General features: G+C 47.6%; 1 protein-coding gene across 1 annotated transcript in view; it reads right to left on the reverse strand.

Annotated features, from left to right (window-relative positions):
• Positions 1-11,398, reverse strand: part of nup160.L (nucleoporin 160kDa L homeolog) — a gene marked incomplete at its 3' end in the record, with an annotated part of 35,234 nt that extends 23,836 nt beyond the window's left edge. The window contains 4 exon segments of the mRNA NM_001091496.1: positions 6,518-6,740; positions 7,277-7,487; positions 9,110-9,218; positions 11,280-11,398. Of these exon segments, the coding sequence (NP_001084965.1) occupies positions 6,518-6,740; positions 7,277-7,487; positions 9,110-9,218; positions 11,280-11,379 (643 nt within the window).
• Positions 11,399-12,309: the final 911 nt, after the last annotated feature.

Consider the following 12,309-nt stretch of genomic DNA (forward strand, 5'->3'; position numbering starts at 1 on the left):
TTCTAATATAGTTAGTTAGCCTAAAATGTAATGTATAAAGGCTGGAGTGACTGGATGTCTTACATAATAGCCAGAACAATACTTCCTGCTTGTCAGCTCTCTAACTCTGAGTTAGTCAATGACTATAAGGGGGGACACATGGGACATAACTGTTCAGTGAGTTTGCAATTTATCCTCAGCATTCAGCTCAGATTCAAAAGCAACAGTTATGACCCATGTGCTCCGCCCTAAAGTCACTGATTGATTATTGCCTGGTAACCAATCAGTGGAAACCAAGAGAGCTGAAAAGCAGGAAGCAGTGTTCTGGCTATTATGTTACACATCCAGTCACTCCAGCCTTTATACATTACATTTTTGGCTAACTAATTATATTAGAAACATGTTTTATTTTGCACAGCCTATTAAGCCAGTTTTTATTTTTATACTGAACAATTCATTTAATCCCTCACCTTGCATGGTAAGATAATGTAGAATAGGGCAGTGGGTTTCATCTCACGTAGCCAACTGTTCACTGACAAATGCGGACAGGGAGCATAAACAGTTTAAACCCAGTCCGGATTGGCTTCAACTGTGCTTGTTCAGTGTAAGCGATTGCTTACAGAAGAGTTAACTGTATGAGATGGCACCCTGAACCCCACAAGCAAGGTGAAGGGAGAAGTATTCAGGGGGCAAAGTGGTGCTGTTCAGGAATGGGCGGGATGGCTGTCCAGGGATAACAGGATTTTTTGATACTCACCGTTAAATCCTTTTCTCTGTAGTCGATAGGGGGACACAGGGACTCTTGGGGTTTAAGCTCCACCCTCCAGGAGGCAGGACACTATTAATAAAATTAAAATTAAGTGGGCGTGCCCATATAGTGGCTTAACCCCACATGCTGTAGCATTCCTTCAGTTGGTACCAAAGAGACTGCTGAAAGACAAACTGTATTAACACTCAACTTGCAAAACCGTAAATCAGGAAAACTTTTCCTTAAGACCAAGTGGTCAACATTTCGCTCAGGGTTGGGAAGCCCTGTGTCCCCCTATCGACTACAGAGAAAAGGATTTAACGGTGAGTATCAAAAAATCCTGTTTTCTCTGTCGTCTAAAGGGGGACACAGGGACTCTTGGGGACTTAACAAAGCAGCCCCAGACAGCAGGGTGGGAGCGAATACAGATAAGGTAAAGACACGTTACTGTACCACAGTGTGTAGTACTGTGCGGCCAAAAGCGGCCTCCGCTGATGAGAACGTGTCTAGTCTGTAGAATTTAGTGAATGTATGAACCGAAGACCAGGTGGCTGCTCTGCAGATCTGGTCCAAGGAGGCCGAGTTGCGCCAAGCCCAGGAAGCACCCAAGGATCGTGTGGAGTGAGCTCGAACATTGGCAGGAGGAGTTCTGCCCTTAGCTAGGTAGGCTTGTCTGATGGTTTCTCTGATCCAACGTGCGATGGTAGTCTTGGAAGCTGACAGGCCCCTCCGAGGCCCGGACGGAATGACAAAAAGGGCTTGAGAGCGCCGATATGATTTAGAACGGTCAAGGTACCAGCGAAGTGCTCTGACCACATCCAGACTGTGAAATCTCCGTTCCTTGTCATTCTTGGGTTCTGGACAGAGAGATGGAACCACAATCTCCTGGTTCACGTGAAACGATGACACGACCTTAGGCAGGAAGGAAGGCACAGTCCTCAGGACTGCCTTGTCCCTATGAAAAACCAGCAGAGACGGATCACAAGATAAGGCACCTATTTCCGATACCCTGCGAGCAGATGAAATGGCAACAAGGAAGGCAGTTTTCCAGGTAAGCCACTGTTCAGGGACGACACCCAGAGGTTCGAAGGGAGGGTCAAGGAGAGCCTCCAAAACGAGGTTGAGATCCCATCCAGGGACTGGTGATCGATAAGGTGGAACGATATGTTGTACTCCCTGTAGGAAGGTGCGGACTGAATCGTCTAGGGCTAGACGAGACTGAAAAAGGACAGAGAGGGCAGATACTTGGACCTTCAAGGAACTGAGCTTCAGACCGAGTCGAAAACCTCGCTGTAGAAAGGATAAAATCCTGGGAATATTGCAGTCATGGAAGGAAAACATTGATTCCTCGCACCAGTTCCAGTAGCTGCGCCAGACCCTGTGGTAGGCCTTAGAGGATGTAGCCTTGCGTGACTTCAGCATAGTGGCAATCACATCGTCCGCTATACCCTTACGTCTCCAGATGGCCGCCTCAACAGCCATCCCGTCAAAGCGAACAGTCCCGGATTGTGGTGAAATATGGGACCCTGCTGGAGAAGGTCGCTCCTGGGAGGGAGGCGAACTGGTTGAGCTATGGACATGTCCTGAAGATCCGTAAACCACGTTCTCCTGGGCCAATACGGAGCTATCACTATGACCGTCGCACAGGATTGCTTGATTTTCTTCAGAACCCGAGGCAGCATTGGAAACGGAGGGAAGACGTAAGCCAGGTTGAAACTCCAGACTTGTGTCATGGCGTCCACCCCCAGCGCCGTCGGATCCCGAAAACGGGCGTAAAAGGCTGGAACTTTGCGGTTGGCTCTGGATGCCATGAGGTCGACTTGAGGACGTCCCCACCTTTTCACTAGGTCTGTGAACACTGCGGGATGAAGTTCCCATTCTCCCGGATCCAGCTGGTTCCGACTGAGAAAGTCTGCTTGCGTGTTGTCCACTCCCGGAATGTGTATGGCAGATATCCTGACTGAGCTGAGCTCTGCCCAGGCTAGGATTTGTACCACCTCCGCTAGGGATGCTTTGCTGCGGGTACCTCCTTGTCTGTTGATGTACGCGACGGTTGTGGAGTTGTCGCTTTGTACTCGGACAGACTTTGTTTGGAGTAGGGGAGACCAATGTCGTAGGGCAAGCTTGACTGCTCGAAGCTCCAGGACGTTGATGTGTAGCCTCGTTTCTGTGGGAGACCAACGGCCTTGTACCGACGAGTTGTGCCACGTGGCGCCCCACCCGAGGAGACTTGCGTCTGTCGTAATCACGGTCCAGTCCGGAGTTGCCCAGGACTGGCCCGTCGTCAGATTGTGGTGGTTCAGCCACCAGAGGAGTGACTCCCGTGTTGTTTGCTGTAGAAGAATCCGTTGGGACAGGGGACCCCCTTTCCATCCCGACAGAACGTTGGCCTGTAGAGGTCTCAAATGGATCTGAGCAAAGGGAACCGCTTCGATGGACGAGACCATCAGACCGAGTACCTTCATTGCGAGGTGGACTGTGGGGTGCCGGTCTTGAAGGAGGAGATTGACTTGCGCTCTGATCTTCCTCTGCTTGTCCAGGGGCAGCGAGACACGTTGAGTCAGTGTATCGAATTGGAGACCCAGGAATAGCATTTGGTGACTGGGTGTCATGCTGGATTTGTTCCAGTTGATGGTCCACCCGAAGCTCTGAAGCAGCGATATCGCTTGTTGCATGTCCCTTCTGCTCTTTTCTAGTGTTGGAGCCTTCAGGAGAAGGTCGTCCAGGTAAGGTGTGATTGAGATTCCGTGGAGTCGTAGGGTTGCTGCCGTCACTGACATGAGTTTGGTGAACACTCTGGTGGCAGAGGAGAGGCCGAATGGGAGTGCCACAAATTGGTAATGGAGATTTCGGAATGCGAATCTGAGAAAACGATGGTGAGGAGGCCAGATTGGAACGTGGAGATACGCGTCCTTGATGTCGAGGGACATCATCAGTTAACCTGGTTCCATTCCTCGGATGACTGACCGGAGAGTTTCCATTTTGAACCGGACTGATCGTATGTGTTTGTTGAGGAATTTCAGGTCCAATACTGGTCGGAAGGACCCGTCCTTCTTTGGCACCAGGAACAGATTGGAGTAAAAACCGCAAAATGTTTCTGACGGGGGAACTGGAATGATCACTCCATTCTGTTCCATGCTCGTAATGCAGTCCAAGAAGGCTCGGCCCTTGGCTGGGTTTGAGGGGACTCTGGACATGAGAAATTTTCGGGGAGGAAGAGAAGCGAAGTCCAGGTGGTAGCCCTCGGAAACGATTTCGGTTACCCACGCGTCCGACGAGTATCGTGTCCACACCTCCCGGAATCTCAGCAATCGTCCCCCTAGCGGTTGCAGTGACCCCGGAGGGGGTGACCCGTCATCCTGAAGTGGCCTTGTCGGCTGGAGACTTGTTGTGGAATTTGTTGTTCTTCCACGATGGCCGTCCCTTGTCGTTTGGTTTAGAGCGAAACTGAGAACGTTGGGGAGGACTGTGCCGTCTGGAAAAACGTCCAGCGTGGCCGCGAAAGGACCGACCGCGCCTGGAGGAAGTCGTGGGTCTTGACTTGCTTTGGGGGAGGAAGGTGCTCTTCCCTCCCGTGGCCTGTGAGATTATCTTTTCGAGCTCCTCACCAAAAAGTCGCTGTCCCTTGAAGGGTAGTGAGGTAAGGGACTTCTTGGAACTGACATCCGCAGACCAGTTCTTCAGCCAGAGCGTTCTGCGTGCTGCGACGGAGAGAGCTGATGTGCGAGCAGTAATCTGTGCTGTATCCAGGGAAGCGTCGCACAAGTAAGCTGCTGCCTCCGCGAGGGACTGTGCGGAAGGTAGGATGTCAGCTCTGGGGATGCCATCTTGAATATCGGCAACGAGGGATTCTGCCCATGCCTGAATGGCTCTCGCTACCCAGGCTGAGGCGAGAGCTGGACGAAGGGTTGAGCCAGCGGATGAATAGACTGCCCTGAGGAAACCTTCCAGACGTCTGTCAGATGGGTCCTTGAAGGCTGCGGCGTCCGTGACTGGTAACGCTGTGGATTTAGATAATCTCGAAACTGGTGCGTCCACAGTTGGAGGCAGTGACCATTTCTCTACCAAGTCCTTGGGGAATGGATAGGATTTCGAAAATTTCCGAGTAGCTTGGAACTTGCGCTCCGGCGAATTCCATTCCTCTTGTATTATGTTAAGGAGTTGGTCATGCGAAGGAAAACATGCAGAAGCTTTGTGTTTTCTTTTAAACAGGTTAGAAGATGAAGCCTGTTGTTCAGGCGTCTGTGTGATTTTTAGCACGTCTATCACCCCCTTGATAATGCCCTCTACGTCGTGAGGGAGTTCCTTGCTTTTGGAATCTTCCGCATTATCCTCCTCTGCTTCTGAGGAAGCATCAGAAGGTGGGAGTTCCCCCTCTGAATGAGAAAAATCCTCTCCAGCTGACGAGACGTCAGAGGGGGTATGGGTGTCGGTGTCACCCCTGGAGCTGGGAAGCCTTTTACGCTTTCCACTGGCTTTGTGACCTAGTTTGGCTAGGGCTTTGCCCAAATTGGTGGCAATGGAAGGAAGGCCCTGCAGGGATGCCAGGGATTGGGAAAGTTGAATGGCCCATAGGGGGGCAGGGGGTTCTGAGGAAGTGCCCGCTACCCCATCCATTGCATCCAAATCCTGTGCGGTTTCCCCAGATTCAGGGACCGTTGGGATGGACCCCTGGGTGGGCGCTGGACCCTGCCCCTTTGAGCAAGATCTGCAGAGCGGGTCAGCCTGGCCCCCAGGGATTTTTAGTTGGCAGTTTTTGCAGGTAAAATAGGTCACCTGTGCTGCTGGTGCTCTCCCCCCAGCCCTGGGGAAAAGTCCCCCTGACTTACCTTCTGCCATACGAACAGTGGCTGAGGTACCTGCTGATGAATGTCAGTCAGCAGATATGCTTTGCAAGAGTGCTTTTAGGCAATCCTAGACTGCTGCCTGAAGGTAGAGCCTAATCCCCAAAAGCAAGAGAGGCTCCCGTGTCTCCTGAAGTGCTGCTGGCAGAATGAGGAAGCGTCAGCTTAATGTGGCTGTGTAGAGTGGCGGGAAGGAGTTCGGCGCCTTCTGAAACCACTTGTACGCTTCGCGCCGAAAAAACAAAATGGCGCCTGGAACGCATCAGCGCGATGCGTTCCACTGCGTGCAGGAGAAGGGCGCGCACTCACTAAGCAGCCCGTCAGTGTGGAAGAGCGTCGGAGAAGGCAGACAATGCCACCTTGAATGCAGCTAGGTCTGGGCTGACTGAGGGGGGTCCCCACCCGGGGGGGGGGGAGGGGGGGGGGGGGGAGAGCAGGCCAGAACACGAGTAGAACAACTCATACTCACTGCTGGCGTCTCAACCGGTCAGAACATCTGCTGGCCCCAGCGGGTTGCAGGAATCTTTTCTGTGCGGGTCGGTTATAGCCTAGAGGGCTAGCATATGACCCCGGTGAGAGATCCCTCGAGGGGGGGGTACACACAAAGGAACAGGCAGTCCTGCCCTGGTGACACCCCATAGCATGCTTCTGTGTTGAAGCTGGTATCCATCCTCCTTGAAGCAGGACACTTTAAAAACTGAAGGAATGCTACAGCATGTGGGGTTAAGCCACTATATGGGCACGCCCACTTAATTTTAATTTTATTAATAGTGTCCTGCCTCCTGGAGGGTGGAGCTTAAACCCCAAGAGTCCCTGTGTCCCCCTTTAGACGACAGAGAAATTCCATTTCATCAAAGCCTTTCTTTCTTCTTTAACACTTAACAAAAAAAATTAATCTTCTTTGACACTTAACAAAAAAAATTAAGAATTAGGCAATCTGTATTACCTTCCATATCATGAGGAGGCATTTTGATGACAAGAATTCCTCCCGAAATGGACGGGAGAGCAAACAGTGCCTCTCCATCGCTGCTTAGCCATGCTGTGGAAGCCGTTGTATTGGGGGCTCGTCCAGGAATAGCAGGAATCACATACGTATTGGAGGGATCATGGAAATTGGTCTTCCCAATGTCAGTAAATATTGACTGTATGTGGCTGTCAGAAATTATTTCCTGATCAGAGGTAAAAAAATAAAAGTGTACATATTATAGAAAATATTTCAGAGACAGAAGTGGCCAGAGCCTTCCAACAGTTATTGCGATTCTTATCGGTTACGGAGGTTATACTCAGCTGCTGTTTTTTCACCATTATTAGAGTTTTATTGTTTTTAGCAAAAAGTACTTTTAACAATGAATGACGTTGGCGGTATGTTGATTTTATCACCAACTATTTCCATTATTTCAAAAGAAGACGCATTTTTGGGAGATATTTTGCTTGCAGTAGAGCATAAATAATGGCAGGCAACAAATCTCCCCATTGGCCACTGCCCTAAATGGCCTTCAGACGCAGCCTCTCTACAGCTGCTCTGATCTCCACCCGGGGAGGGAGGAGTGGGGGGGGGGTCAGCCCCACAGTTTGAGCACCACTGTTGTACAAAAAAAAGTGGCTGAAAATTCTCTAATATCTCCTGTGCCAGTTTCCTATTTTAGTATGTCTGAAAAGATTTTTCCCATATAATGATTTGCACTTCACAACGAATGCTACTTACACTTCTGTACATGCGAGAGGGATGTGGCAGAATGAGTCTGTGAACTGTTTGGTTTGTTAAAATTAAGACAACGATATTGTTTGGTGTTTCACAAATATGAACCCCTCCAGGCAAAATGCTGCAGTTGAGTATTCTGAGACGGACCGCATTATTCACGAGGTTAATATCCAGGGATATTTCCACCAGCTCCAATGTATCAGCGTACGAAGTCCTTTAAAAAAAAAGAAATAAACACGAAAGTTTAGCACTGGTGAATGGCAACATATTGCTTAATCAAGAATGCACAATATACTTACACTCTACCAAAACTAGAAATGTGTTTCCTTATAGAGCATTTGTATTAGATGGGGTCAGTGACCTCCATTTGAAAGCTGGAAAGTTTTAAAAGAAAAAAGCATATAATTCAGAAGCTATACAAAATAAATAAAGAAGACCAATTGAAAAGATGGCCATTCTATAACATACTAAAAACTAACGTAAAGGTGAACCACCCCTTTAAAGGAGTGGTTCACTTTTTTTAGATAGGCTTCAGATAGTTCACCAGAAAAATACTTTGGCCAATTACTTCCTATTTTCTATGTGTGACTGTTTTTCTAATATTAAAGTGTAAAGTAGAGTCCTGCATGGGTCCATTTTTTGGAACCCGACCCGTACTTGCAACCTGCGACCCAGACCCGCATTCTTACCCGATCGGTCCCGCTACCTGACTCAACCAGCAAGTACCTTATCCACAACCCGGACCCGCTGACCATCAGGAAGAACTGTCATTTTAAACCGGAAGTGACATCATTGGGCGTGATCAGAAAAAACATCAGTAGGCGTGATCAGAAAAAAGGAGTAAAAATCGCTATTGAGAAGACCCGCAGAACCAACGACCCGCGTCTATACCCGCACCCAGAACTTCAACCCGCAGGGTACCCGACCCGCTGCAGGACTCTAGTGTAAAGTTTCATTTTTCATCTTCTAATGCAGCTCTGGGAGGGGGGGGCACTGACCCTGTAAACTGATCTAAATTGATACATTTAGTTGATACATTTCTTATCTTTGTCCCTGCTGAACAGAATCTCTGAGTTTCATTACAGGCAGCTGTTAGAATTGATACAATAGTTGCTTATACTCCAGAGATGCTGCCGAGAAATGTATCAACTAATTGTTTCAAAATTGTAACAGTTCAGAGTCTTCATCCGAATTACTGAGCTGTCAGACTGAAACAAAAGAGACACGAACATTCAACTTTAAACTGAAATTATGAATAAATAAAAAGTAATGGAAAAAAGTCTATTTCTGGGGAACACTCAAAACAACGGAACTGGAAAAAAGTGTTTGGAAGTTGAACAACCCCTTTAGTGAAACAATGTAATGTACAGCAATGTAAAAACTAATTTATCAGTTTAGAACAGTTTAGAAAAATTAAACTATAAACGTCAATCTAAGAAAAACTGTCACAAATAGAAAATAGTAGGGATGCACCGAATACACTATTTTAGATTCCTTGTTTTGTGATAAAAAGTCATGCGTTTTCCCTCCCCGCCCCTAATTTGCATAAAAATTAGGAGTCGGTTCGGCCAGGCAGAAGGATTTGGACGAATCCGAATCCTGCTGAAAAAGGCTGAATCCTGGCCGAATCCCAAATCGAATTCTGGATTCGGTGCATCCCTAGAAAATAGAATGTAACTTAAAAAAGTCTATTTCTGGTGAACTATTTGAAAACTGAACTGGAAAAAAAAAATAAGTAAAAAGTTGAACAACCCCTTCTAAGTAAGGAATATGGATAAGAAACCAGTTCTGATTTCCCTTATCATTCCCTATACAAGGAAAAAAGAAAACACTCACCAATGTAGGAACCTGTTCCTTGTAGCGGACAGGAGACTGCTGCTTTCACTGTAGCAATAACCGCCGGCACAATCGGCGTATTTTGGGCCTCCGATCACAAGATTTACATCTATTGGGAAAAAGAATAATGTTTAATTGTACTTAAAACCCATTCCAACACGTCACATTAGGCAATTAAATCTTTTAAAGAACGGTCACTCTACAGGGGGTTGACCAGGATGGAGAATCTGGAATGAGGGCCCAACGATCGGATCAGTCCGATATCACGCACCTCAATGTGGGCATATCGGGGAAGAGATACGCTTGTTTAGCAAAATCGCCAAGCGGATCTCTACGTGTATGGCCACCTTTAGAATTATGTTTTCTTTTATTAGGCAAATTTTTATTTTGAGATTGACTTGCCCTTTAAAGCAACAGACAAAAGGTATGATCAGCACAGTTCCCAATACATTAACCTAATGCAGAAAATGGGGTATACAGCCCCTTAAATGTGTTTGTATATTGTACAGTGGTATCTACAAATCAAAACGGATCAATCTAACACGCAAAAGATACTGGGAGATTTAGACGCCCAGCGATAAATTGCCACTTCTTCAGGCGACTAATCTCCCCGAAAAGTACTTCACTTTTAGTATGTTATAGAATTGACAATTCTAAGACACTTTTCACACAGAGACACACGAGAAGATTTGGGGAGATTAGTCGACCCCGGCGAGAAATCGCCTAATCTTCTGGCAACTAATCTCCCCTAACTGCCTTCCCGCCGCCTAGAATCTAAACCGTGGACAGGATGGCACTCAGAGCGCTTCATTTTCCGAAGTCGCCCGAAGTTCCTCATGAGGCAACTTCGGGCGACTTTGGAAAACGAATCGCTCTAGCCGGCGGGAAGGCAGTTTGGGGAGATTAGTCACCAGAAGAAGAGGCGATTTCTCGCCGGGCGACTAATCTTCCCAAATCTTCTCGTGTGTCTCTGTCTGAAAAGTGGCTTCGAATTGTCAATTCTATAACATACTAAAAGTTCACTTAAGGGTGGTGGCAGATGGGGGAGATTAGTCGCCCAGCCACAAATCTCCCCGAAATGCCTTCCCGCCGACAAGAATACGAATCGCTAGCGGGATGGCATATGAAGCGTTTCGTATTTTTTGAAGCCGCCCGAAAGTTGGAAACCTTAAAGGCAAAAAAAAAACACTTTAAAGGAGAAGGAAAGTCGCCAAATGTTAGGCACCCCCAAGTGATTGTATTTACTTACCTGAAACCCCGGGCCGGTGCTCCTATCAGCAGAAAACTGTGGATCGATCCCCTTCCGGCTTCTGCTTTCTCCAAATTTCCCAGGGCAAACGTATGCGCAATAGAACAAAATGGCGACTTTTTAGTTAAAGTTCTGCTTTTCGTTCTACTGCGACTGCGCAGCCGCGGGAAGAAAGAGGATCGCTCCGTGGTGCTCACTGGTATAACTCTGGGGTAGTGTAGTTTTCTGCTGATAGGAGCACCGGCCCAGGGTTTCAGGTAATTAGATACAATCACTTGGGGTACCTAACAGAGGTGCAAGATGACTTTCCTTCTCCTTTAATGAACACAGGGGAATCAGTAACTCCATCAGGTCCCACTGTAACATCAGATCATGCCGCTCACTGCCGTCACCTGTCATAGATGGTAGAAATGGAACCCGCAGAGACTAAGTAACCCTACCTACAGTCTCATGCAACTATTCTGCACCACAACTGAAAATCAGGCTGTTGGGGGTCACTGACCCCAAGAGTCAAAACAAAAACAAAAAAAAGTGACTAAAGCTTTTTTTATTCTTATCTTATATTCCTTCCATTAATACACAAGCCCTCTGCTACTTCTGCCATCCTCCGCTATTTCTGGCTGGTTGCTAGGTAATGACGCCCTGGCAACTACAGAGTGCTGCAAAAAGCCCAAGTGAAACAAGTTGAAAGAGAATGTCAGGCCGTGTGGCAGCTCCTATACGTGTCACAGACACACTGGGGCAGCAGTAAAGCCATAACTACAAGACATTTGCCTTCAATGTATAATATGCGGGAGAGAAGTGCCTCACAGAGGCCACACTACTGTCATTCCAGGAAACCATGTGGCCCAAGGTCCGTCCACCGTTCCCTGGAGCCAAGCGACAGCCCAATGCCCGCAGCCCCTTCAACCATTACCGCACCTGGGCGCAAGCTCAAATCCCTGAAATTCCTCCTTGACGTTTCCCGTTCGGCGCCGATCAATTCCATGTAACTTCTCTCTAGATTTACAGAGGCCGCCATGATTGCCCGTGTGAAGCCGCCAACGCGCTGCACCATGGGAAGTGTAATACTTCCCGCCCAATCTATTGCTTGAAAAGGCGTCATGTGACGTTCGGCCGCGGCCATGTTTCATACTGGCAAAAGTAGTCAGGACAGGAAGGATATTGTTGGCTCTCTCCAGAAGCGGAAATTGTTTCTTTTTACAGCAGGAAACGACTAGAGTGGAAAGAGGGGAACATTTTTTTTAACCACGCCTATTTTATGATCACGCCCCTAATTACCATGTCCGTTTTATAACATTTGGCAGCTTATTTCTGGGAGTTTTAGTGCAATGTTATATGAAAGTGAATTGCCCTTTAAGCTGCTCGTCTAAATTCTACCACAAGACTTGCTTAGCTCACCTAGTTATAATTGTTTCTTGGCTTATCTTAAATAAGCCTCTTATTTGAATTAAGTTTTAGAAACGTTGTATCTTTTTTCTAGAGTCAGTGCCGGAGATCAAAGAGAAAGTCGGGAGATTTCAGTATTAATTCCGGGACTGTGGGCTGAGGTGTCAAAATCGGGACTGTCCCACAGAAAACGGGACAGTTGGGAGTAGGGTTGCCACCCGGCCGGTATTTTACAGGCCTAGCCTGTGTAATGTAGCCAGTAATTTGTAATTCCCATAACAAAAGCCCTTGGCCCTCTGGCAGAAATTTACCTCTCCTTCGTCTTCTGCCCCTTTTGCATCACGACTAGGGTTGCCACCTTTTAAAAAATAAAATACCGGCAAGTGGTGGGGGCGGGTAATAAAGGGGCGGGCCGTGACACAAAAAGGGGTGGAGCCACAGGGTAGCGCCGCAAAAGGGCCGGGGCCACATCGCAGAAGCCAAAGGAAATGTAAGTTTTTACTGGAGGACAAGGGCTTTTGTAAAGGGTATTACAAATTACCGATGTAAATAAATATAAATT

Source organism: Xenopus laevis, chromosome 4L (assembly GCF_017654675.1).
Source record: "Xenopus laevis strain J_2021 chromosome 4L, Xenopus_laevis_v10.1, whole genome shotgun sequence".
Lineage (NCBI taxonomy): Eukaryota > Metazoa > Chordata > Amphibia > Anura > Pipidae > Xenopus > Xenopus laevis.